We start from the raw sequence: 27,435 nt of genomic DNA, 5'->3' as shown, positions 1-27,435 counted from the left end.
CATAGTATTATACACTATTATTTAGTGTTCACAAGACTCAATTTTGAATTAAGATTGCAGTGTTCCTCTTATTTGTTCAGATAGTTTGCAACCTGATCATATCATATAAATGTTCTGCCACCCTTAATCTGTAGAACCTATAGATTTCAGTCTTGACAAGGCAAGTTTCCAAAATAAAGCTAGGGAAAGCAGGTCTTTATTTGTAGACTCAGGCAGAAAATGAATGAACTAGGACAATTTCCTGTTTCTTTAGATGCTCTAGACCTGCCCACCAGGCAACCTATTTTCTTTTCTGAGTTACTGATAACCCCTACAATTTTCTCCTTAACTTCAAAGCTCAGTGTTGTGTTAGCTATCACAGAACAGCACCGTATTGTTAATCTCCCATCAACAGAGCTTACATTGTAAATTATTTCAGGGGAGGTGATGATGTAGCGGGTGGTCTATGGCCATGTGATATGGCCAAGCAACTAGCTCTTCTGGGGTTCCAATATATGTACTGGGTTGCTACATACACACACACATACATGCACACACACACACACACACATGCACACACACACAGAGTAACCCTGGCCTTTTTAATTTTGTTCTCTTTTACCAGATGATAAACCAACCATGAAAGGTTTTTATCAGCAAAGACTTTTCAGGGTATATTCAGTGAGCACATACTTCATGCTCATGGATGAGGCATGCAGTTGCCAAGAGCTGGACTGCCCTATGCTGCCATCTTACACTGAGTCCACAGAGTTCAGTGATCATAAGTAACATGAGGTGATGGGTGGCTGTTTGATTCTTTGTAGCCTAGGGAAGGCAAGGTCTGGTTCAGATCCTATGAGGGGCGTTTTCTTATTTGAAATTCATGTGGGACATATTATAATGCAAATTAGTAACTACACAGGCAAGTTTACCACTTCTGTGATTCAAGGTTCAGGGTGGGATGAAGGACTCTGGGATCTGGTAGGAGGGAGAATTTATTTATTGTGAGAATGCTTCTATTTCTTACATGACTTTTGTTTTCCTTAGTTGCTGGGTGAACAGGAATTAATAACAGCTCAATTTCTCTGTCAATTTAAAATTTACCTTTTATATAAGGCTAATTTTGAAGACATAGAGTATATCACAATCTATCTAGTAACAAATTAATTAAAGAACTTCTGTGTCTGACTTGCTCTCAATAAAAGTTTATGTCCTTGTTTTTGGTGTCTACAATTTCTTTTCTTTAGCTGCCCTATAAAATTGAGAAAAACCCTTACATATTAGCAGCTATTAAGATGATCAATAAATGATGCTTCAGAAATCAAGAGAACATGTTATTTTAATCCATTTGCATTATTTATTTCAAAAGGTCTTAACATAATTGTGTATAAAATGACAAAAAAAATTCTAATGGGTAGCATGTCATATTTAAAAATTTTCTGATTTTTACAGGAACTGAGCTATTGTTTTAGATGCACCTTAACTCCAAAACTTGAAGAACATAGATATCTTTGTAGTCATCAAGGTAACACATGTAAACTATACCAACACTTGTATAGTAATTATTTCTGCATATTTACATGGGGCAGTATTTCTGATACACTTTCAAATCATAAATGGACATTTAAGTTTTTCAGTGATAGATAAAAACCTTTAAAATAAGTAATAATAGAGAACTATGGGAAAACATAAAGCACCCATGTAGCACAGAGAAGAAACATGTTTGACCATTGGAGAAAGGCAACTACTTCTTCTTTTTTTTTTTATCCTCACTCAAGGACATTTTTTTGCATTTATCTTCAGATAGAGCAGGACGGAGAGAGCGGGGAGAGAGAAACACGCATGTGAGGGAGACACATCAACCAGTCGCCACTCACACCACCCCAAGCGGGGCCGGGGACAAACAGCAACCCGCAGGCTGATGCTCTAACCGCTGAGCCAACCTGGGAAGGTGGCAACTACTTCTTTTAAAGCCTGAACTTTCATTGCTCTATAAAAACAAAAGTGCTATAAAAAGTAAGGTCAAAAGTTACAGCAAACATTTACCAATATTAAAATATCAGACAGTAACATAATAAATATTAATACCAAGACATGTATGCAGCTCGTGAGGAACACAAGGTGACTAGACCATACAATCAACATGAACGCAATGACGTGGGTAGAGATCAGCAGCGAAACCACTCCGATACATGGAAGACTACAAAATACAAAATGATAATATCTAGTAATTAACTGTCAGCTAAGAAAATGTTTGGAAATGAATTTGGAAAATAATTTAAATTTTTACTTAGAAACTTAAAAATCAAACATTACATGTTTGAGTCCTTCTTTATAATAACATCAGTTGGTCAGAGGCAGAAACATTGGGTACAAAAAACTGTTCAGATGAACTCCAAATCTCTTTATTACCCCATATTTTTAATCTAGTTATCCCATTAACAAATGTTTTCAGGTAATCAAAAACAAAATTCACTAATTTGACCTTTGCCCTCTCTAGTTTTATGTCCACCTCTTACAGCTAATATGTGTAGAACTAGCACCGTGTGGGCAGCTGCTGGAAGGAGAGAGATGAAGGCGTGTGTAACACTAACCAAAATAGCACGCATTTTGGTAACTTGGAGTTTGATTACCCCTCTCAAGTATGGAGTATAAAACCCAGAGTGCAAGTCCACCTGCACTTTTGTCCAGAAGGCCAGATGCAGACAAAGCTATGTACTCAAAAAGAGAGTTAAAAATATACAAAAATATGTCTTAATTTTCTTTACTTTTAAGTAGACACTCTTGGTTTTATTTCCCCCCAATTCAAAGCACAAAATACAGCTACATATATAGCTATATATATATTAATATACATATAAATATATGTGCATATTTCATACATATATATACAAATATGCACATATATTTATAAAGATCGATATGTTTTTGAATGGTCAAGTAAAGACAATCTGTGCTATCAAAACGTTAGTTTCGATATCTAGCATGAAGGCTTTATTTATATAGATATTTATCATCAACATCCATAAACTGGCAAATATTGATCAATCAATAATAAAATAGAAAGCCTCTGTTTTCAAAGAAATTGTTACTTATTTGATTGCAACCATCATTAGGAAGTCAGCATATTAGCAGTTGCTCTATTTGCTGGAAAATGAGAACTTCATGTGTGTTTGTGCAAAGCAAAGATTCACATGAACTTGCAAAGGGACCCTAATTGGAGTGGTAGCTATTAGTTAACTCATTAGGTTGAAAAACAGAGGCAGTACATCTGCTTAGTGTGATGGCATCCCCCTCCCCCACCGCCTCCTTTTCTCTTAGACACAGTCACCACCAATACCTCAAATACCATCCAATAAACCTCATCAGGAGTATATAATACTTTACATGGCTTATTCAAACAGGTCCATGAGATGGTTATTTTCCAAAAATAAATATTCTCTGCATTAGCTTTGATTAGTGTTCCTTTTCTTGTTGAAAGATATTTTGGCTTTTAGCAATTGTTGCATAACCTATGCAAAAGTTGCAAAGCACTGTGGTGACAACACAATGAAGCAAACATTTCAAGTCTTGTGTTTTCAATTAAAGGACTTCTCAATTTTTCACTTACACCTCCATCCAAATCTATCAGCTTTGCTTAATGGTGAGGGGAAGAAAGACGTGGTAACATTATTCACAGAGAAGCAATCTCTCTCTGTCCACTCCCCCCTCTCATATTTGTCCCAGAAGATGGAAAAGAACGTGTCCAGCATGAAGTCGAGGAGAGAGACCATAGCAAAGCATGTGGCGATGCCTGTATTGAAACCTACACTTCAGTTGTACAACAGAAAGGGGTGCAGCTGCTGTTTCCCATCTGCAGGACATCCAAGAGAGAAAACAAAGAGATTTGACTCCACGACCAACGATTGTTAACTGAGCCCTGCTGAGCTGACTGCCCTACTTAAAAAAAATAAAAAGTCACAGTAGCGTGCTGTAGTGAAAGAGACTCCTTTCTTCTTTCTCTTTTCTGTTTTTTTGAGCCACATAGAATAGAAACTGTATTTTTATCTCTTTCGAGTGGGATGACGCTAGACAATCCTGCTCAGCCGTCCTCTTGTCTGCATGAGGAGAATGAGACCCACCTCACTGAGTCGGCCCCACAGGGCATGGGGTGCACGCTATGCCCAGCACTTAGTAGGTACTCAGTTCGTTCTCATCTTTCCTCCCTTTACTTCTTGTCATTTCCTTGTTTTTATCCAGGATATTGGGGCCTTCGTTGGAGACATAATTTAGTTCCCCTGTTTGAATGTGGAAGTTAAATTAAAGGTGTTATATCAAATAAAGATGGTACTATTTGGTTCATTTCAACCCTGTTCTCTTGCTTGAGAGCTTCTTGGAAATCATTCTAAGCCATTCATGAAATCAAAGTTGATGGGGGAAACTGAATTCCTTCATACCATAACTATATTTTTGCCCTCTACAATCCCTAGGGCCATTATAGAAGCAAGATGTTTTAATATCTAAGAGAATATTTCCAAATTAGTGTGGAGAAGCTAACAATGCATGGTGATCATGACACATGATGGTTTTTGGCCCAGTGAATGACAGCTGATTGAATGTCAGCAAGCAGAATTGAGGAAATTTGATGCTGGTGATAAAACATGGTTGTACCAACAACAGCTGTGCCATCCTTTGGGGAGAGTAGGGTGGAAACTTTGGGTAGCTGTTGAAAAAGAGAAAGAAGCTGTGCAAACAGAAAGGCTCAGAAACACTCAGAAAGTTTGGTAAGTTAGTTTTTGGTCAAATAAGTCCTGCAAAATATTATAAAAACTATACTTGTATTTAAGGTAATAGGATGAATAGACATTGTTCTGAGGACGATAACTCAAGCCAATGGAGGGAAAACTGAAGTCACCAGTAACACAACGCCCTATAGAAAAATTCAGAGCTGAGAAGGACCCTAATGTGTCCCTTCCAAGGGTGTCTTTTTGGAAGTATCAAAAGACCTGGTAGCATTTATACCTTTATTACAGTCTTCTTAAACCAAAATTTATGAACAATGCTTTAAACAAATGTTGGAAGCCTGGCTGGGTGTTGCTCAGTGGTTAGAGCATTGGCCCCTGCACCAGAGAGTCTCCGGTGGGATTCCCGGTCAAGCTCAGGTACCTGGGTTGCAGGTTTGATTCCCAGCCTCTGTCAAGGTGCCTTAGAGAGGCAACCAATCCATGTGTCTCTCTCACATCAATGTTTCTCTCTCCACCCTCTCTCCCTCCCTTCCACTATTGCTAAAAATCAATGGAAAAAATACCCTCAGATGAGAATTAACAACATCAAATGTTGTTAGTAGATTTCACAATTAGTCAGCACTGTTAAGGTCAGGCCTAGAAGATTTCTAACTAGTAATTAGTTCTTTGCATCTTAGAGTCATTGAACAAATACATGTAAGAAGCTGTTTTTAAAATTCTACCCAAGAACAAATGTGTGATGTATGAAGACAATCCTTTGTTATACTGATAATATAGATTCAAACATAGCTTCACATAATAAGTATGTCAAGGTAAAGTCAGGAAGAGCATACACTGAAAGGACTATAAGAAGGTTTTTTGAGAAAAAAAAACATTCAAATTTCCTCTACACTGAGGAAAGTGAAGTGTGTACAAAACATAATTTATCTTTGAATTCATCACATTTTTGGTAGAATCTGTTTTTGGATAAAATAGAGTCTTCAGACAGGGGTAGGGGAAGAAACTTTGGACATTTCTCAGTTGCGTGAAGAACTGCAGGAGGCATGCAGCATATTCTGCTGGTCAGCAATCCAATTAGACAGTTGGCAGCCGTCTGGTGATTTATACCCCTCTTGGCTCTGTATTGAAAGAATTATTTCATTTTCGAGCCATTCCCTTATATCATCTGTAATGTCAGTTATTATTATTATTATTTTTTTCCTTTATTAATTTTTTAGAGAGAGAGGAAGTGAAAGGGAGAGAGAGAGAGAGAAACATCAATGAGAGAAGGAACATCGATTGGCCTCCTCCTGCATACCTCCCACTGGGGATTGGAGCCACAACCTGGGCATGTGTCCTGACTGGGAATCGAACTGGTGACCTCTTGGTGCATGGGTTGATGCTCAGCCACTGAGCCACACCAGCTGGACTGTAATGTCCGTTATTTGAAAAAAACAAAAAACAAAACCCAAATATTATGCAAATAGGCAATACTCTTTCCCCTTCTGATTCTTGGTTATAAGTCTGCTCTGGTGAAAATATTTGGAAGTTAAAAATACATTTTAAATAGGAAGTCAGAACTAAAGGTCTTATCATCAGCTCAGCTAAACAAAGTTTTTTTTTTTTTTTAATATTAACAAGCATATAGCATGGTTATTCTCCAGAGACCCAACCCCAGCAAAATAGTTTCTGTATCTATTTTATAAAAATGCTGTGGAACAGATTTGTTTAGGCCAGTGGCTTGGGGCAGTAGAATGAGTCCTGTCTCTGAAGATGCGAGTTCGAATCCTGATTCTCTCACTAACTGGCCTGGGATTTTCAGATAGGTAATGTGTCTTCTGAGTACCAATTTTCTTACCAAATGAATGTGGATTTCCAAGATCGTCTCTGATATGCCTAAGTATTGACATACCTAAGATTAGGGGCTCAATTTGAATCAAAGAAATATTGGACTCTTCCTCAGTGTTCATGTTAGGTCCACATCGAAGGCTTTCTTATCTTCCCCAAAGAGGCACCAGGTCCCCTTTGTCCTTTTGCCAAATCTAGGGCAGTGTTTTCTTCTCTCTCTCTTCCTGAGGATTGCTTAGCTCATTCTCTTCCCTTTTCCTTTTCCTTCCATTTTATTTCTACTTCAAAGTCTTTAGAGCCCATTTTTAGCATACTTCATCCCTGTGAATGCTGCTAAGTCTAAGGCAGTATTTTACACAAAAGAACCTTAGTATTTTTCAATGCTCTATTTCTGCTGTATTCATTTCAGCGTCTCTTATGTGTTCAGAGATTAAATGTATTTTGGGTTACTAGAGTGTGTTGTGATCAAGCCTCTTTTACTTTGCCTTTTTTGTTTTATTAATATTCACATGGGTCTAGGAAGTTACTAGCATGACCATTTTTAAATTATTTTTTTTTATCCTCACCCGAGGACACTTTTTTTTTTTTTTTGCATTTATCTTCAGATAGAGTGGGAGGGAGAGAAGGAGGAAGTGAGAGAGAGAAACATTGATGTGAGAGAGACACATTGAGTGGTTGCCACCCGACCCCAACTGGGGCCAGGGACAAACTACAACCAAGGTACGTGCCCTTAGCGGGAACTGAACCCGGGACTCTCCGGTTCGCAGGCTGACACTCTAACTGCTGAGCCAAACCGGCCTGGGCAACATGACCATTTTTTAAGTGTGGTTTTAAAAGCACAAAATGCCCTGAATGTCCACATCTAGAATTGAATAAGCATTTGATTTCCTCAATTAAAAACATTTCCACTGACTCAGACTGGTAAAAAGCATTATATAGCAATCTAGACCAAAATCCTGCCATCAGGAAGTATTATATCAATACTATATGAAACTGTAAGGTTTCATGCTATGAATGCATGTAGTTTGAAGGGATTTCGCCGAGGTGATAGCTGTGTGTTTATGAGATCTTCTAGCCACAAAAATGCGAGTAAAATTTTTCTGGATGAAATAATAGTAAACAAAGGGCCAGATTCACACTGATTTAACCTACTTGTGGGCCAAAGAACTGGTTACTATGCAACAGAGTCATCATGAGTATCATTGTACTTCCCCAAGTACTTCTGCCTTTATTCCGGGTACCTGGTAGATTGCATGGGGAAACTTACAGGCTGGGTTTCAGCACAGGGCAGGAAGCAAGCAGGTCAACAGGACCCTAGTGCTGAAGAAAGACTCCAATCTGATGTTGGACTGTTTCCCTGAGTTAACTTTTGGTATCTCAGATACTATGATTTTTAAAAATCTTTCATTCAAGTGCTATTCATTTTGAAAATTTAAACTACCATGGAGAAATATAGTCACCAAGTTCACTGTCATTTTCACAGTGTATAGTGGGGTTCATTAGATACAAACATCAGTTCCTCTTCAATCTTCGAAATACTTTTCAAATTTCCACTTTTGATATGGCTTCTTAGGGTCACAAGCAGCAACTTTCAGGGTCTTCTGAGAAAAATTTCCTTCCAGGCATAACAACTGGTGATAGTTTCCAAAAACAATGTGATTCACCTGCAGAGAAAGGGGATCTGGGAATGAGCTAGGGACTGAATTTGATAACTGAGATGTAAAGAAATGGGAACTAATTAAAAAAAAAAAAAAAAAAAAAAAAAGATAGGTACTTACATTTTTTTATTCTTTAGAAATTATCCTGAACTAAATTTATAAAATAAACACAGGCTTTGGACAGTACTAAGTTTGTCTCTCTCTTAAACTAAGCTCTCAAACGTCAAAGATACATTTTCTGATCATATGGCTGATCACTATATTATTTGAAAAAAATAATACCAGATGGCATTTGCTATATTTGATGGATGATGCCTCCTTCACTGATGGTAGGAAAGAAAAAAAAAAAAGAAAGAAAAACAAACGCATACCATCACAGATAGTGAGTTAATTTCTTAATTAAGTCCATGCCATAGAATGCAAATTTAGAATCCAAGGAGCTAGGTTTATGATGCATTTTATTTATGAGCTCCCTACCATAATCTCTGACAATATAATGCCTGACACCCAGAAAATTCAGATGGAATTAGGAAAAAAAAGTTAAAGGCATTCAGGCTTCTATTATTGTTTAATATTTATTGATATCCTAGAAATAGTCGATAGCCTACTTAGAACTTGCACATGGCTTTATCATTTTTTTTTTACCTATCAAACTTCTCCATTATCCAGGGCCATGACAAAGATAATCTCACACACACACACACACACACACACACACACACAAACTATACACTACATATAGTTTTATAAAACTTTTAAAAAATTTTAAACAAGGGTGACTTAATAGTAATTTATTTTACAGATGCTCCTACAAAACTATGTTAGAAAAAAAACAGACCTCTGTTAAAATCATTCTAAACATTTTTATCTACTAAATCATTTATAATGTAATTAAGATTTAACTTAGATGATCAAGTATACCATTGGGTCAGACCTCTCTACTGAAAGGTCTGGTCCGTCATCAGCATCACCTAGGAGATGGTTGAAATGCCGACTCTCATCCCCACCACGGACCTATTGAATCAGAATCTGCACTGTCACAAACTCCCTTGTAGAACTCTGGAAATATGCTTAAGGTTTTGTAAAGAAGTTAGACTTGAGCAACATTATTCTGGATTATCTATAATGTTTTCTGGGTGGATTGTAAAGAGGTAATTAAATAACTGGCCCCTAACGTAAAAACACTTGATGCGAGAACTAATGGTAGAGAGGTATTCCAGTCCCCAAATCCTAGAAGCCACCTCTGAAATGATTTACTTTTAGGTGGCTACAATCCAGGGCATTTGGGGAAGGCTGACCTAGAGAACATCTTTTAAATGCTGATTTATAAACGTATGATATTAATAATTCATTGGTATCTGGACTCAGGCTTACAATTACCCCTCCCTGTTCCTTGAAGCTCCCAGCTCCCAAAGCTTTCTGAAAGGAGAGACATGCTCCTGCCATTCATAGTCTTATTTTCCATTTCTCTCGCTTTTTTTCCATTTATCTTCAGATAGAATGTGAGGGAGGGAGAGAGAAACATTGAACATCGATGTGAAAGAGACACATCAATTGGCTGCCTCCCGTACAACTCCGACCAGGGCTGGGGACCGAACTACAACCGAGGTACATGCCCTTGACTGGAATAGAACCCATGACTCTTTGGTCGATGGGCCAATGCTCTAACCTCTGAAACACCGGCCAGAGCTATTTCTCTTGCTTTTTAAGATTTTCATGTATTGGGGAACTTAGAAAGTTTAGTATGAAAATGACCAAAATACTAAAAAAAAAGAAAAAGGACAATTTTCAAGATATTCATCTCCATGACATCTCCATGACACAAACAGGGGGATCCAAGACAGAAGGCAGCTATATAACGTGTTGAAGTCACAGGCACAAACAAGGTTGGAGAACAGCTGTTGAATTTTTCCATCTTAATTAAATCACTTTCTTTACAAATCAGCTTACCACTTAAGGGGACCAAAATTAGACCTATATAAAAATCAGTTAATGAAGCCTCAACTTCTCAATGGGGCCAACCCAGATGGTAAATAGCCCTATGTGATTTAAATATTTTCTCACCAGCCTGAAATAATTTCCATTCTCAGATTCACTTGTGGGGATAAGGATTTTGTTCTTTCTTCATGTCTTCTCTCTCTCTTTCTTTTCCTTCTCTCTCCCTCCTTTGACATAGGATTAGGGAAGCAGAAGGTAAGATGTAGTTTATTTGATACAATATTTATAAATCTTCCCGACACTATAAATCATAAAAATAGCAGTTTAGCCCTGGCCGGTTTGGCTCAGCGATTGGAGCGTCGGCCTGTGGACCAGAGAGTCCTGGATTCGGTTCCCGCCAGGGGCACATACTAAAAAAAAAAAAAAAGGCAGTTCATACACTAGTAATTCCTAATTTTTCTAAATAAGTCAATAGTAACAATTATCACTAAAGAGAAAAAACAGGTCCAGAAGGAAGTGAAATGTAACAAAGAAAATCTAAAGGAGGGGAAAGACTAGAGACAGTGTGGCTCAGGCCCTGATTTTGACTTTGGCCAGGAAGAAAATACCCTGAAGAGAACAGTCACTGACTGTGACATCAAAAAAAATGGAGTCACTCCAGGTAATAAAATACACTTACTTTGGGGCCAGCCCTGAGCAAAATGAAGGTTTCCATACACTCAATCCATTTAGTGGATTTGATGGCTAACTTCTAGTGATACAGCAGAAAATTTGAGAAGGCAGCCCTGATGTTATTTCTGTCACACCAAGATCCTACATCAGTGCTTATGACTGTACTCTGTTAAAATAGAATTGGGCCCTGGTCGGTGTGGCTCAGCAACCCCTGAACATCGCCTTGAATACCGAAAGGTTGCTAGTTGGATTCCTGGTCAGGGCACATGCCCAGGTTGGGGGCTTGACCCCCACTAGGGGGCGTGAAGGAGGCAGCTAAAGGATATTGCCCTCTCTCCCTCTCCCGTCCTCTCTCTCTCTAAAATCAACACAAACTTCTATTTAAAAAAATAGAAGTGGGAAAAACTGAGAGAACTTTGAGTGAATAGGGTATCTCAGGTGTGCTGCTAAATATTAACCACTGGACCTCTGAAAAAACACCCCTTGATTTGTAGCATGGATGTAAATAGTGCCATTATGGCTGATTTCAAGTCACCAAAGCAGTATAAATGAATGCGCAGTTGGCAAGAGCTGACCACAACCAGCTCCTGCCAGCTGGTGGGAGTTGGCTCTAGCACCCCCGGGAAGCCCAGGTCTCTGGAAACCAGAGGGCATGAGGAAATGTCTCCTTGCTGGAAAGAGGCAGGACGGAGAACCAGATGCATACTGAAATGCAGGGCTTGTAGGGAGCACACTGCTTCTCGCTTTCCTCATCTATTCTTCTCATACGCTTTTTTTTATCCTCACCCGGGGACATTTTTCCATTTCTTATTCAGATAGGGTGGGAGGGAGGGAGGGAGGGAGAGAGAGAGAGAGAGAGAGAGAGAGAGAGAGAGAGACAGAGAGAGAGAGAGAGACAGAGAGAAACATCGATGTGAAAGGGACACATCAAGTAGCTGCCACCCGCACAACCCAACCAAAGTACATGCCCTTAGCGGGAACCAAACCTGGGTCTCTCTGGACCGCAGGCCAACGCTCTAACCGTTGAGCCAAACCAGCCAGGGCTTATACACTTTTCTGGTAACTGATGCAAACCAATTCCAGCCTCTAAGTCTGACTTATGGCATTGTTAACTGACTCAAGCCAGTGACTTTTAGAAACAGAGGATAATAGCAAGATAACCAACAAAACCTGGTGCCTTCTATTGAAAATAACTGGTTTCTGGTACATTTTGTAAAAGAAAAAAGGACTTGATAATTCACAAAAATATGTTTATGTCTCGGTAGGAACCTTTTCACTGCTTCTATTGTCACAAACACGTAGAGAGCTTCCGACCGAGTTAGCTGACATTGACTTGCAAGCTGGGTTTGTGGTAAAGAAGAGGTACCCATATTTTGCTTACCAGTTCTGAATGGAAGACGGATGCTGATTTATGTAACCACTTTAGCCCTTTGTTTCTGTTATCACAGGGGTTCAGCCTCAGGGCTCCCTTATCAGGGACAGGAGCCAGGCACCAATCTTCATGTTTAATAAGTCTTAACCAGGTGTAATTAAACTGTTGAAGCTGTGGAAGAAACGAGTGAAAGGAAGGTCATTTTAGGGGAAAGACTCAAGGACTTTGTCAAACATTTTTGTGAGCAAAGGTTAAGAATACAGGCACTCTGGTCAGATGTTCTGTATTCCAATCCTGATGCTGCCACTTTCCACTCTGCTGGTACGAGCATGATATTCATCCCGTCTAACTTGATTTTTCTCCGTTTTTAGTTGAATAGCAAGTTAAAAGTGTCTGTCTGAGAGGCTTGAGTAATGACTGTCAAGTGTTGAGCATAGAGTGAGCCCTCAAAAAATGTTAGTTGCAACAATACAATTTAGAACAGTTAGTACATTTCTGTAAGTAAATGTCATTTCAGATGTTCTGAAATATGCCAGCAGACAGCCTGGTGCTTGAGGTATTGGAACATTCAAGCCACACAGGATCACGGCCTTGAGCCATTGGGGCTGCAGGGAGATCCAAGTCACATCCTAAATTACCTTGGTGGAAATTATTATGCTTCTTTGTTAAGACTATCTAGACAACTGGACTCCTAGAGGAAATATTTAAAATCTTTCTTTGCTGCCCGGCCAGTGTGGCTGTTTTTGAGAGTCGGCCCATGCACCAAGAGGTCACCTGTTTGATTTCTGGTCAAGGCGCCTGCCCAGGTTGTGGGCCCGATCCCCAGTAGGGAGCATGCAGGAGGCGGCCAATCGATGTTCTCTCTCATCAATGTTTCTCTCTCTCTCCCTCTCACTTCCTCTCCCTCTAAAAATCAATAAAAAAAATACTAAAAAAAAAAAAATTAAAAAAAAACTATGAATGAACAGTTAAAAAAATCTTTTTTTGCTGATAGCATGAGCGTCCCCCAGTTCATAAGAACTGCTCTTGGAGAAGTCCAGTTTTGGGGAGTCACCAAGTTCTAACAAAAGTACCAATTCAGGTATTGGAAACATGTTTTCAATTTTTATATATTTTCTCCAGTTATTTACAACCTAGTACCATCTGGTTAATATACTATAAGGTTCTGGGTCAATGGGAAATTGGTTGTTTTGCACCCATGTAAACATATTGGAAAAAAATAGGCTGCTGGTAAAATTTATCTAAATGCTTTTCTTAACTAACTAATCTGTAATGTAATTGAGATTTAACTCAGATTATGAAGTATGGCCTTAGGGTAGACCGCTCCACTGAACCGATATTCCCATCATCGTCATCTGACATCTAGTTGGAAATGCTCAATCTCAGCTCCGCCATGAACTATTGAATCAAAATTCACATTTAATTCCTTAGGTGATTTGTGTGCATATTAATATTTGAGAATGTGGAAGAAAAAGGGGTTCTACAGAAAGTAACCTCACAGGTGATCTGATCATAAAGTCCTACTAACTGGGCAGATCATGGTGGGTAGTCACGCCCCAGGCATGTAAGTTCTTTAGTAAAAGGTTTTCTTTGCTTTGAACAAGCTCTGTTCATTGTTTCTGTGCATCTAGTTTAACACACCTTTGCCAGGTCCCCTTAAAGACCCCTCCTTCTAAAACATGTTCACCCTTTCAGCCCTGCTTTTAAGGCGTGAGAACACATAATCTGAACTATCTACCCTGAAAACCAAACCCCGCCTTGCTGTCTCCCACCTCCGGGTCGTCTTCCTTACATGCCCTCCTCAGTCTCAAAGGCACAAAAGAAACTGCAAAACTGTTACTCTCCGGAGCATTTGAGATCTTACTCCCTGGCATATGCCATCAGTTTGACAGGAAGCATGGGCATATGTCATAATACAAGGAAGCGATGTAGCTGCTAAGAGAAGTTAGATAATAACTCTCCAAGGGACATCTCAACTGATTGAGAAGCTGAGTAAAGAGATGTTCTAGGTATGGTGAATGTGCTTGACGTTTCAATCCTAGGGTTTTATTCCTTTTGAGCCCCTGCCCTCATAAATGCTATAATCACTGGCTTGATATTATCTGAATAATTCTGGCAAAAATAAGTTAATTTCCACCTAGTTTCTTTACTTTTTTATTACTCAAGAAAACCACAAGAAGCAGAAGCTAAAAAGGACTAACAAGACACAAAGGGAGATGGGCATTTGTGGGAGGCAGAGGTTGCAAAATTCAAACCTTCCCTTCTCCAGAGACTCACTGGTTACTGAGACCAAATTTCAGTTTTCAGATAACATGCTGGTTAACCAGGTCTAGAAAGTCACTAAATGATGAGTCCTGAAGATGGCATTATTTAATATTTTAGTTTCATATAATTTGGACTAATGGTAGTTTTGTTTTATAATTTGTGAATTATTTCCTCTTTGATTTGTTGATACACACAATATTTCTTTCCATTGATTGTTGCCACTTCTTTTTCATCTGTCTTCTCTCTTTCCTAATTAAGCAAGAGTTCCCTTAGCCTCAAGTTTGCAACCCACAGCTGACTTATAGCCACAGAGACCACAAAAATGCCCTTTTTTCGAGTAGCAGCTTTGAATGAACAGGTAGAGAGGGGATGTGCTTGGAAATAAAAGCTCTGTCTCTTAGTCGGATCAAAGTGGTGAGTTTTGGCAAGCCTATATTATCATAAAAAATAATTTCTCTACCAAAGAGTGATCTACAACTTTAGGGGACTGAGTTGTACTCTCATGAACTGATGTTCCTGTGAGTCCTTTTTGGCACCCAAACCGGAAACTGTCCCCACAGAAGAAGGGTTAGAGAGCATGTGCTGGAGAGGGAGGTACCAACCCCCGAGCTCCCTACTCCCCCGCCTACTCCCTCCCCGGCCACTGGGGGAGTTTTGCTGCAGGCTTCTCCACCCCGGCTCAGGGATTATGCAATTTGCATGATTTCCTTAAGATAATGAAGGATGGGGGCGGGGGATAGAATCAGAGAATAAAATTGCTCCCTGAGATTAATTATTTAAAAATATGTCCTATCTTTTTCTTTATTCCTTTTATCTTTATAGGTAATGTGTTATTTTTTCACTTTTTTGGGGGGTCCCTGTTATTATAGCGGTAGACATTTGTGGAGCATTAAGAGTTAGATATTGCTCTACATTTTTCATATTACCTAATTCGATCCTCACACTAACTTGAGGGTAGGCACTCTTATCAGTGCCATTTACCTCAGGGGTAGGACACTTATGAAATTAACACACTTTGCAAGTGGTGGAGCCAGATCTGGGTTCCTGGTGGGCTGACTTCAGAACCTACCTCTTTCCACTGAGCCGTGGACCCTCTCCTCACCAACCTTATGATTATACAGACATTAATTATTGTTTCTACAGGCAAAAATAAATTTCTCAAGTGAGTGATGAATGAGGCATACCCTGCTCTTACCAACCACACCAGTACCCTCAACTGCACCTACTATGAGAGAGCGTCAGCCCGGCGTACCTGGCTGCTCCCGTCACAGTCTTCCAGAACGGCCGTGGTGTTTTCCATGGAAATGCATTTACCCAAGGCCACGTTAATGAGCTAGGAAGCAAAACATAAAATATGCATGAAGACACAAATATTGTAAAGTAGAACAAGACATCCAGAAAACACAGAGTATAAAACTACAATAAGGTTAAAAGATAGTTAAGTTAATAGTTTAGCAGTACTTAGCACTGTTAGATTTCAGTGGATGTTATCTCTAACAGAGACATAATGTAATCTTGCTAAAGTACAGCTTCAATCTGTCAGTGTAGGCCTGTGATTTAGCCACAGAGCCAACAAACAGAAGCTCTTAATTAACCCTTGCCTGGAATACTGAATAGGGACTAAGCAAAAGGTGGCGTGGAAAGCGGTTATTTTCTTGGCTCAAGTTGGTCTGATGCATATGTTAAAAGTCGATGCGCACAGATACAATTGAATCAAACTGACAGTTACGGGCTCTGTTGCCTGGCTGACCCCTCCAGCTATCTGAGTGCTTAGGCGCTGAATCACAGATAGATAAATCGAGTCCTTCAAGAAGAGCAGATTTCCAACTGATTCCCTGTCAGAATCTTCCTAATGACTCAGGCAAGCTACAATTCATTACAGGAAAGTCACGAAAACGAATCCAGAGCCAAGCGTAAAGGCGCTTTCTGGCAGGCCCCCAGGTTTTAATGGATCTGCAGGGTCAAATATGGAGGCAGCTTTCCATAAGGCACCGTTGAATGCAGAAAAATGTTGATTCCCTTGCCCACTTTGACATCCTGGCCAGGGCTAACAAGGGTGGGTTAATAGCGCGATGTAGACTTCTCAGATTTCTAGAAGTGCTGTGTAGAACCAAGTCTCTACTCTGGAAAGCCTGCTGACCCGGGAGTCAGTGAGGTCCGAGTTGCCAGGGACTGGCAATGCCCCTTCCTGCTCCATGCACCTAGCACAGAGCTCTAGCTCGGGGGTGCTTACGACGCAGGCTGTGCAGCTCACGGAGTCGGCAGCATTCATAACACGGTGCTCAGCGGGTGGGCCCTCACTGTCACATGCCGGCCAAAAGTCAGAGGCACCTTCAAGGACCAGGAAATGCAGGGGAAGAACCCCCCCCCACACACCCCCAAACCCCAAAGCTAAACCAAAAGCAAGTGGGAAACAGCAAGAGACCAACATTTTAAGGACAGGAGAAAAGCGTGGGCATCTGTAAGCCAGAGAGGTGGAAATGCGGTCTTCCACACAGAGATGAAAGACTAGAGTGAGACCCTCAGTGGAAAGGGGTCCTGGGAGGAACAATTTGCCCATTAGCAGAGAGACACCACAGGGAGGCCACCCTGTAGCGACCTTCATTTGGGCTTGAGATGCAAATGTACACTGCTTGCACTGTACCTGAACCTGACAGACCCTCAAGGCACAGAGACAACATAAAAATAGCACCAGGTTGGTTACTGTTGGGGTGGCTGGACCGCTAAAACAATTCCAGGAGGACAGGGGCTCTGTCAGAAATCCTCAAAGGAAGCTCTGCTCACGATTTAAAATGACAACTATGGGAGAAGACCATCCACCCTGAGTAAATGGGAGCAGTCACGACGCACTGAAGGGATCGACCATCCTGAACGTCAGAGAAGAGGGAACAGAGGTGCATGAAGGTAGAATAATCCTGGAGATTAAAGAAAGGAAAGGAGGCCTCCGCTGCTCTCTGGATCTCAACAGAGATCAATATAAGCGCCAGTATTGGGGGATTATTCAGAAAATATTCTACCTTTGAAGGGGTTTGGAAAACAGCGCAACCGGTGGTCTTACCCCGGAGCCTCTGAGAACCTTCGGTACGTTTGTGTTTGGCTTGCTGCCCTAAGAGGGAATGTAGTGTGAGGATTTGCCAAATGTGTTTGAGCATGGGTTCCGAGTTTGGGCAGCACAACTAGTAACATTGCCTAGAACAGTGCTTGGGAACCCCGGGTTCAACACATTTCTTTGTATTTATTTTGTACAATCCCTTCTTCCAAGAACTGAAAGGCATTAGGAGGAAAGAAACATCTTTCAACCCTTGCCTCCCCCGCCCTCTCCCCCATCTCATCTGATCTGTTTCCCTCTTGTCAGAGATTACTGGAGAGGCTGCTTTTCTTCGTAACTACATGGTCTACCAAGTACTAGGAGCTGTTACTCTTTATCTCGTTATGAGTGTTTTTCAAATTGAGTCTTCATTTTATTTTTAAAGAATTGTATCCAGGATTTTACTGTGTAAACCGTTTAAATCTTTTAAAAAAAAATCAGGTAGTATATATCAGTTTTGAACTTTTCATTTTGAATTATTTTATTGTTGAATTCAAGAAATGGGAGTTATCCCCACAGTTTATCACAGAACTGTTCAACATTAGGCTATAGGCCATTTGCTAAGAGTTTTATTCAATATAAACACACGTTATGGGTGAGGTTATTTTATTTATTCCAAATATTTTTGGTTCAATAAGAAAGATTTGTTCTTATTAAACAAATAAAACAAAACAAAACAAACTTCACTGAATTTAAATTCTAAAGTGTGCAGGTTGTGAAGTTCATTTTCTTAGAACTTTTCAAGATTGTCTATCCAAAAGAACGATCTAGTTGCTCTTACCCTGCATTGCCTGGAGAATGGTCCTAATTGTGTTCTTAATGGCAATAATGCTCCCTAATGGTTGCTTCAGAAGGAAGCAAATGACATCTTTACTAAAATATGTCTATGGAAGGCAATAAATAGTGAGGAAAAATCGAAGGAAATAATTTGTTAAATTTAAATATAATAATAATAATAATATATATATACATTTTTATACGTAATAACTCTGGCATCAGCAGAGGGCTGCGTCATTAGGAGAACACTTCAAGTTTCAAGGGAACTCAAACAAGTTAGCCTCACAGAGTATGCAAAAGACAGGTTTTTAGTTCCCTCTGGTGGTTAGAGCTCAGTAATGCTCTTGCTGAGATTTTGTGGTGTTAGCACAGGGAAAAATTACTATGGTGAGAACTTCTTTTCCTGCTCAAGAGATAAAATGTAAAAATATGAATTTATTTTACAGACATATCTTTTGAATAGTGTATAAATCCGAGGCATTCTTCCTAATGCCTGAGATGCTTTACCTAAGATAAATCATTAGATTGAACCATCAGAAGTAGCACTGTTCTACTTTGATCTATAAAGATGGCAGTTTTATAATACATCATGGTACATACAAACAGATCACATGTGTCCATTTGTCAGCTGAATTATATAAAAATAGAACGAATTTTCAGACTAGTTTCCTCTCTTTCACAGTCTTCCAGGATCTCCCAAAACCACCCGGGAAAGTGGCTTTTACTAAGTCCTCGTCCTCAGGAGAGATGCTCAGGCAGAGAGTGGTTGGTTTGCACAACCCACTTTCTAGGGAGAACTGAAAAAAGTTGGCTTAAAAGAGCAGGTTTACTGACGTTCAAATCTGAGAACCTCTGGAGTGAAGGAAAAAGAAACTCGGAAAGAAAATCAAACAACACTGGCAATATGTGTAGGTAAAACTTAAATGAGAAATAAAACAGTAAAAGAAATGAAAAAATGCATAATTGGGGAAGAGCTCCAGGCCAGCGCCTGACGAAGCATCTCTAGCCCTTCCTGGGGGAAAGCCCTCATGCCGACCTCCCCAAGTTAAGCCTAGAGCAGGGTGAACTGGCTTTTGTCCAGTTCCTCCTCTTCCTTGATTTTTCCTCATCTCTGTCCTCTAACCTGTCTAACCTGCTTCTTCCCTTTTGGTACATTGCCTTGTATCTTCGAATTTTCTTTGCTATTGTCTGAGGATTTGTTATTTGCAAGACATCTCTGAAATCTATAAAACTCTAATTAAATCCTGTCATCCCATTGCTTAACCCTACTCAATCACTTCCCATTACATTCGGAAGAAAGGAAGGAAAGAAGTGGGCAGGATTCTTATTCTGCCTGTAAGGACCTACGTACATGATCTGACTCCTCCCTCCCTCCCTCTTCAACTTCACCTGGTGCCATCCTACAGCGTCCATCTCTTTTCTGGTGCTCGAATGCCTCAGGTCACCTGTCTTGGAGCTTTTGCAGAGGGGCCTCCTCTGCCTGGGGCTCTCTTCTTCAGAGCTTGGCTGACATTTGGCCTTTCAGGCTTAGCCTTCAACATCTCCTGAGTTGACCTCTCTAACTTCGAAGGATTCTTCACCTGTGGCCAGTTCCCCGAGGGAGAACTCTTGTATTTATTTACACTTTACTTGCTTATTTGTTTGTAATCTTTTTTTTTTTTTTTTATTTCTCAACTTTAAGCTCCACCAAGAAGGGATCAAATCTATTTTATTCATCACCCTATAATCCAATTTTAAAATAACGCCTGGTTTATTGATACTCAATAGTATTTGCTGAATTAATCAATGAACATGGCTGTCTGAAAGCCTGCCTCAAGTTTATCTAATCCTCCACTCTGCTTTGTCTCATCTGCACTCACACTTGGTATTTATTTAGAGTGTAATTGTTAACTCATTCTTTCCCATACATTTTCAGAAATATTTTGGCCTTTTATTTCCATGGAGTCAGATTTTAAATTGCTGCTTGAACTTACCACGCCACTAGCCCTCACAATTGGAGCCTTCAAGTCAGGAAATACATTCTCCAAGTACCATTTGAAACTTTGGCATTTCAGTTTCTTTCGAAGTTCTCGCTGTTGGGTGAGATTTCCGACGTCTAGCCCTTGGTCTATGAGGTGGTCCCCGTGGCCATAGAACAGCTCCTTGTACTCATCCAGCCAGACCTCAGCCACCCGCACCAAGTTCCGCTCCACCGTCCTCATCCGGTCTTTGGGGAAGGAATATGGGTTGTCGTTTCTGAATATGTGGCCCACTCTGGAACAGGGAATGATCTCAATTTCACCACCACACATCCACACCTGGAACAGGTTTAATGATAAACACTGATGATCAAATCCTTGTCCGCAAGTAACAGTGACAAGAAACCACCTGACTACTCCCCTCCCCCACCCCGTTTGAAGTGGTACTCCACTTCTGAAGTCTTCAATAGAAAATTAAACTCAACTGGTGTTTTAGTTTTGTATATGTCTGTGGACTATTTAGGATTAGTAAAATATATTCTTCCCCTGCAATACACGTTTCTTTTTCCTAAAGAAATCCTAACAAAATCTCAATATGTAAATTAGCTGAATCAGGGAAAGGAGTATATATCAACCCCCGCCCCCCCCACCCGAAACCAACTCAAAAACCATTCTTTTTGATCGGGAGCACGAAGCAATACCCCTTTTACTGTATATCAACCCACTCCATAGGTAAGCGGTTGCTTTTTGAATGCTCTCCACTACGGCTGCTCTAGATATCAATCAGTGATTGTATAAACACCAGGGTTGTTGGGTGCGTCGCAAGTTGCTGCACTGTGGCCTGTTGGTCGCCTGCCCCAGCGTCACTTTTGTATTTCGTCACTCGTGCTCTCCAAGATGACCCATGACAGAATGATTTCATTACTTCCAATGTAGTAGAAAAATATCCCAGGAGAGTTATTTTATATTAAGTATGAATCCTACAGCATTTACACCGAATGGCAGACCATTATTTCCCTCATATGCAGATGCAGAGACAGTGCTGTGAAATATTAGGGAACTCTAATAAATTTCATGAGTACTATTGATTCTTCCAAATTCAATCTTGGATATGAAAACATTAATCCAGAGGCCCCAAGATTTCTGTGTAATTTCCTCCCAGAGGCAGTCACATATCTGATTGCATTAGTAAAATGAAACCATTTAAAAGGATAAACGCTTGATTGTAAATAGAATTTGAGAAACACTTGGTAATACCTTGAATGACAGCTCCATATTTTCTCCACCCCAAACATCAAGCCCAGGGTCATATGTTCCAAGTTCGAAAAAGTAATTTTTATCAATAGAAAACAGTCCACCTGCCATGACAGGGCACCTACAGAAAGAAAAGTTTGTTTATTTACACTTGCGTGTCATGGGAGCTCAACTTTTAGCACAGGGCCCTGTGCAGTTGTGATGGACATAGGAGGCATTTCAGAGTAGCTGCCACGTATCGGGAGGTCTTGGGACGAAGTGACAGACAGCGCCTAAGTTCCCTGGCTCATGGTGGTAGAGCTTAACTAGTGTCAGCAAGGGTCGGTCCAGGAGCTAGGATTACCCGTATCCCAAATATTCTTCTCAGATTGTTCAGAATACATCCTCTTCGTAACATTATGTTGAGTACCAGCTGAGCTCAGCCACTATATTGACATTCAAAATGAATTCTAAAAGAGGCAAAGAGTTTTTTTGGGTACAGGATCAGAGCGAGAGTGTTAAATGTAGGTAGGTCTGGATTTGAACCCCAATTTCTTCTCTTTCTGTCGGTATATCCCTGGGAAAATTACTGAACTCTTTTGTCTCTATTTTCTCGTCTCTGTAATGGAAATGCTACCACTTCTCTCCTAGGGTTATCGAGGGGGTTAAATGCATAGTGCTTGATAAATAAAGGTCCTCTTCCCTCACTGGCTAGGGGCACCCATTCTGAAGGCATCTCATCTGGCGAGGGATGCTTGACCGAGGACTGGGCTGGGAAAGCAGGCTGCAACGCACAGTCTGCAACGCACAGTCTGCGCTTGGGCTTTCTCTGGGAACTTGCTGGCGGGAGTCTATGAAGTTCTCTCCCTGATGGGAGCTCAGGGCTCCCACTGACCGCCTGAGGCTGGCTGCCTGCTTGTCCTGCAGGGCTGCACTCCGGGGAGACTCCACTTTGGCTTCCGGTATAAATGATGTTCTTCAATCCAGCTTCTCCAGCAATAAAGCCCCAGTTTTAATTCATATCCAGTTTCTGTGTCTATTTATTAATTCATTCACAGAGGTTGGCACCCCTTCCATGAAAGGGGTAAGACTAGACTCAAAAAGAAAATCCTAACAGTAGTTGTGATAATGTTTACTCTCTTAATTTTCATGCATGTTGGCTTTAATATTATGTATGTTTATATGGAATGTATGCAACATATTCAAGTAGCTTATGTTTCTTAGAGAACAGAAATCGTGTTAGTGAATTTCTCTGCGTTCAGGGCTGACGAAAGTGCAATAGATCATTTATAAAGGAAGCTTTGGTAGTGGGAAACAAATTTCTCAGAAAAATGGTGTTTACTTTTGGTCTATTGGCTACAGCTATAATTCTTGATGTCCTGTTGAATGACAGGATATACTTATTTTGTGAAATTGCTTGCTATGCCTTTATAAAGAGACAGATGACCGCTTCCTAATGTTGTATTTCACATACTTACCTTATTACATCAGTTTCTTTAATCCTGTTTTTTGCAACAACATCTGGAGGGATTGTTCTCCAACCAAAGTTCATGGGCCACACAAAGATGCCTCTCTGGAAGTTGTCCACTGTCATGTAACTAGTCCAGGGAAAAACCAAAAGTGCTACTTGAGATCGAGCACATATACTTAACTGACTTGATGCCATGTCTTGATTAAATGAATAAAACAAGTGCTTATGCAGGAGATTTTAGATCATTACAAACTTTTAAATAACATTTCAAGAAAATTTATAAGAACAATTTGCATTAATGACCAATTAGTTGAATTGCTTATTTCTAATTTATACTTAAAGGAAGATAATGTTCTAGCCATTTTTGAGCAAAAAACCTCAAATAAACAAAACCCAACTTAATATATATATATATATATATATATATATATATGCTACAAAAATAAGAACTAATCTTAAGGAAAATAAATATTTTTTGGTTCAGTTGAATAGAAAGAGGAAAGAACTGGACAATGGTGTTAAGGGTTAAGAATTTGTGATGCTCAAATAAACAGATTGGCCTGCTCTTATCCCAAGGTATCTATCATATATTTCCATTTATTTAGATGGATAAACTGTATATTTCTTAGATTTGCCAAAATGTACACATGAGGAGTGTGACCACTACTTCCTGTTGTTCTAGTTACAGACCCAGAATATAACAATGTTACCTCATATCCTTATCATTGATGACTTCAATTACTGGACAGGCTACTTTCTTTCTACTTAAATAAACTCTTTCCAGAAGAGGTTCCAACCAACCAATGTTACATTCCACATGAGAATCTAGGAATGTCAACACATCACCTAAAAAGCCACAAAAAAAGAAAATCCATGTGAAAATGTGATACAGGCCGTAGAGGTTGTTAGAGAAGTGTGGTTGTACAGGAAATAGTCTTTTCTTCTCACTAAATTTCTTGTCCCTATAATTTCGTTTTATAATGAAATAAGAGAAATTTTGTTTCTGGCAGTTGTGTGGGGGCAAGTATCATTTATGTTTGGAAAACACTGATAAGCCACTTAGGATGGGTAGCCAAGACTCAGAAGGGAATGCTTAGCATTAGAGGTGGTTGCTTATGTCCCTTCTAAGGGCTGCATCCCGTGAGCTCTGGGGATGAAGTGGGACTTCGCTCTGCAGAAGGCCAGAAATCTGAGATTCCAAGTTTTCCCTGAGGAATGATGAAGAGGAAAAATTGCTCCATATAGTAAGGATGAAAAGAAGTTCAAGTGGAGGAAGCAGGAAGACTGGGAGGTAGTGTTAAAAAGGACACAGAGGAAGCCCTGGCCGGTTTGGCTCAGCGGTTAGAGCGTCGGCCTGCGGTCCTGAGAGACCCGGGTTCGGTTCCCGCTAAGGGCATGTACCTCGGTTGCAGTTTGTCCCCGGCCCTGGTTGGTCGTGCGGGTGGCAGCCACTCGATGTGTCCCTTCACATCGATGTTTCTCTCTCTCTCTCTGTTCCTCTCCCTCCCCCCCCCCACTCTACCTGAACAAAAAATGGAAAAATGTCCTCGGGTGAGGAAAAAAAAAAAAAAAAAAAAAAGGACACAGAGGAAGAGAGGAGGATCGAGGAGTTGTTTAATGGGTATAGCATTTGAGGGGTGTTTTTCTTTTTGAGTTTGAGTTTTGCGAGATGTAAATAGTTATGGAGATTGCTTGCACAACAGTGTGAATATACTTCACAGTTGCAGAACTATGTACTTAAAAATGGTTGGGCGTGGACCCATGCACCAAGAGGTTGCTGGTTCGATTTTCGGTCAGGGCATATGCCCAGGTTGTGGGCCCAATCCCCACTGGGGGGCATGCAGGAGGCGGCCAATCAATGTTCTCTCTCATTGATGTTTCTCTCTCTCTCTCCCCCTTCATCTCTCTCTAAAATCAAAAAAGAAAAAGATTTTAAAAATGGTTAAGATGGTAAATTTTATGTTATGTATATTTTATCACAATAAAAAAAGAGAGTTGTAAGAGGAAAAAACAAACAAAAAAAACAACAAAAGAACTTGGAGGCCAGAAGTATTTATTAAGGATTCTTTATTTAAAAATTAAAATCTCAGCAGCATTTAAACAGGTTCAAGTGGAATGTGTGTGTATGTGTGTAATTAATAATAACCGGAGGAATCTGGCTCCTGGCCCAAACCCTGCATGAAATGTTTCAGGCTGCACCACAGCCAATGGCGAGGGTTTTACCGGGCAGGCCTCATGGCAGAGGCCACCCCCCCACGTGGCCGTGGTGCACAGCCGTGCACTGCAGCCTCTGAGGGGAGCTGCAGACAAGGACTCGGGCCTTCCCTCCCCCTCAGCTGGACACTCCATATCTGTGTCCCTAGCCCAGGTTTTCCCATCTGGCGGCCTCTCTCTCAAGCCAATATCTCTGGCTCATCTTCTGGGAGGTGGGTGGATCTTGAAGACATTTCTGTGCACTCTGACTCAGTATTCAGTACTTTTCCACTGCAGGCCCTTCCCCTTCCTTCTAAATCGTTCACGCTGGACTCCTGTCACAGTGCGATTCATGTCTGCTTTCATCTTCCAGCCCAGTCCCTTTCCACAGAAAAAAAATGGAACACGGGTGGAGCCAGCACTCTCTCCTGGCTCAGCTCCATTGCTTCTGCTATTGCAGTAAGTGATTAAAACCTCGACTGGACTTTCCTTTTGGCTCATTATGTTAACTTATCGATCTGATACCTGACTGCTCTCCTCTGCTCTTGATGAACCTCTAATAACAACACTTATCATCTATCAAGTGCTTATTCTATGCCAGACACTGTACGAAGCATTGTACATGGTTGTCTTACTTAATCCTTACAATAAACCTGAAACGTAGGTCTAATTTTTACTCCCATTTGGAAGATAAGAAAACTGAGGAACAAAGAACTTAGGTAAGTTTTCAAGGTTGCACAGCTAAGTAGCAGCATGATTTTAGAAAATTGTTCATTCCATAGCCCGAGTTTAAAAAAAAAAAAAAGCCAGGATGAGGCAGGACTTGGAGTACAGGGAAACTTAAAGTAAACGCAGAAGACAGTGGCGGGTAAAGAACAAGATGAAAATAGATATCTGGATGACGGATTTTGATCCACTGAAGTCTATCAGCTACCTCTCAAATTAATGGAATGCAGTATATTATTAATTACCAGATCAACAACTGCATTTTGGCATGAAGGTAAAGAACCTATCTTGGCCAAGGTCTTGGTGGGGCATGTTCTTGAGAAGACTCTTTAGATCAAACCAGGCTGCTCTGGTCAGAAGCCCTGCATCCCCACCAAGTCCTTTACTCTCAGAGACAGAGTTACATGTCCTGACCATGCTGAGAGAGTCCTATTTTCAGGGAATTATTGCTTGTTTGATAATGGGAGGTCACTGTCTCCTAAGGTTGCCCTCTTGCACAAGCCCTTTCCCTGTTGCGGGAAGGTTTGCAGGGCTCATCTGGGTGTATAAAGCAGGTAAGCATGGTCTGCGAAGGTCCCACTCTTGCCTCTATCTATTCAGACCCAGAGTTTAAAGAGCCTGTCCGTACCCCCACCCCCACCCCCCCAGCAAGCTTACAGGGTCAAAGGGACTTGGATCGACTTCCTCAGTCCCCAGCGGCAACAGAATGGGTCCCCAAACCTGCATTCAATTCCTGCCTGTCCCAGATCCCCACAAAATTTTCCATTCACTTCTTGCCAGGGGAAGCAGCATCTGCCCAAAACATAGGATGAAATTCTATCTTGTATTTTTGGAGAGAAGAGCATCCTCCTGTGCAAGAATGCCATTGCTCCATATCAGACATTTTATTTTTAAGCAGGAGCTTAGGAATTGGAGCAGGGAGCTGAGTAGCTAACTTTGGGTGGGATTTCTAACTGTTCGGAATATTATTGTCTATGGACATTTTGCACACTGTCCCTGACCCGGAGAGGCTCAGAGGCATGGTGAAATGATCACAGCATCGAAGTTACACAGAACTGCCTTCCTCCCAGCTCTGCTGCTCTTAGCTACATTGGGTCAGTTAATTTTAAGCTCTTTGAGATGTACCTGATGGGGCATTTCTAAGATCTACCTAAATTCTTAACAAATGGTGAGTACTGTTTACATTTTTGCAATGAGTGTTTAAGCTACAGCTCAGAATGATGAACTCAATCTTGATAGCCACCTGGCAGGGTTTTTTGTTTGTTTCCTAAGAGCAAGTCCCAGTGATCCTGGAGTGTTTGTATGTGGGTTTCATTGTAACTTATTTATTTATTTTTTTGGCCAACCCAGAGCCGCTCAACATGCCAAACAGCTTTGGCTCCTTTTTGAGCACGGTTCCGGCTTATATTTAGCCGACCAGCTTGGGAGGTTGCTGCCAGCACAACGCTTTGCTGGAGTGTTGTGTGGAGGGTCCTTGAGGAATGTGGACCTGGCTCACCACTTAATTTTATATAATGATTTATAATCAATGCTAAGAAAACCACCTGCTTTAAC

The 27,435-nt window shown here is 40.6% G+C and overlaps 1 protein-coding gene across 1 annotated transcript in view; it reads right to left on the bottom strand.

Moving 5' to 3' along the window:
- Nucleotides 1–7,994: 7,994 nt before the first annotated feature.
- The window catches only part of GALNT5 (polypeptide N-acetylgalactosaminyltransferase 5), a 43,905-nt gene continuing 24,464 nt past the window's right edge, over nucleotides 7,995–27,435 (bottom strand). Inside the window, exons 4-10 of the mRNA XM_036254705.1 lie at nucleotides 23,673–23,808; nucleotides 22,970–23,089; nucleotides 21,516–21,633; nucleotides 20,274–20,597; nucleotides 15,688–15,768; nucleotides 12,180–12,341; nucleotides 7,995–8,194 (exon numbers count right to left, since the gene is read on the bottom strand). Of these exons, the coding sequence (XP_036110598.1) occupies nucleotides 8,054–8,194; nucleotides 12,180–12,341; nucleotides 15,688–15,768; nucleotides 20,274–20,597; nucleotides 21,516–21,633; nucleotides 22,970–23,089; nucleotides 23,673–23,808 (1,082 nt within the window). The 3' untranslated portion in view covers nucleotides 7,995–8,053. The remainder of the gene's footprint in view (nucleotides 8,195–12,179; nucleotides 12,342–15,687; nucleotides 15,769–20,273; nucleotides 20,598–21,515; nucleotides 21,634–22,969; nucleotides 23,090–23,672; nucleotides 23,809–27,435) is intronic.

Source organism: Molossus molossus, unplaced genomic scaffold (genome assembly GCF_014108415.1).
Source record: "Molossus molossus isolate mMolMol1 unplaced genomic scaffold, mMolMol1.p scaffold_m16_p_11, whole genome shotgun sequence".
NCBI lineage: Eukaryota > Metazoa > Chordata > Mammalia > Chiroptera > Molossidae > Molossus > Molossus molossus.
Note: the sequence above shows the minus strand (reverse complement) of the source record. Positions and strands in the feature narration are given on the sequence as shown.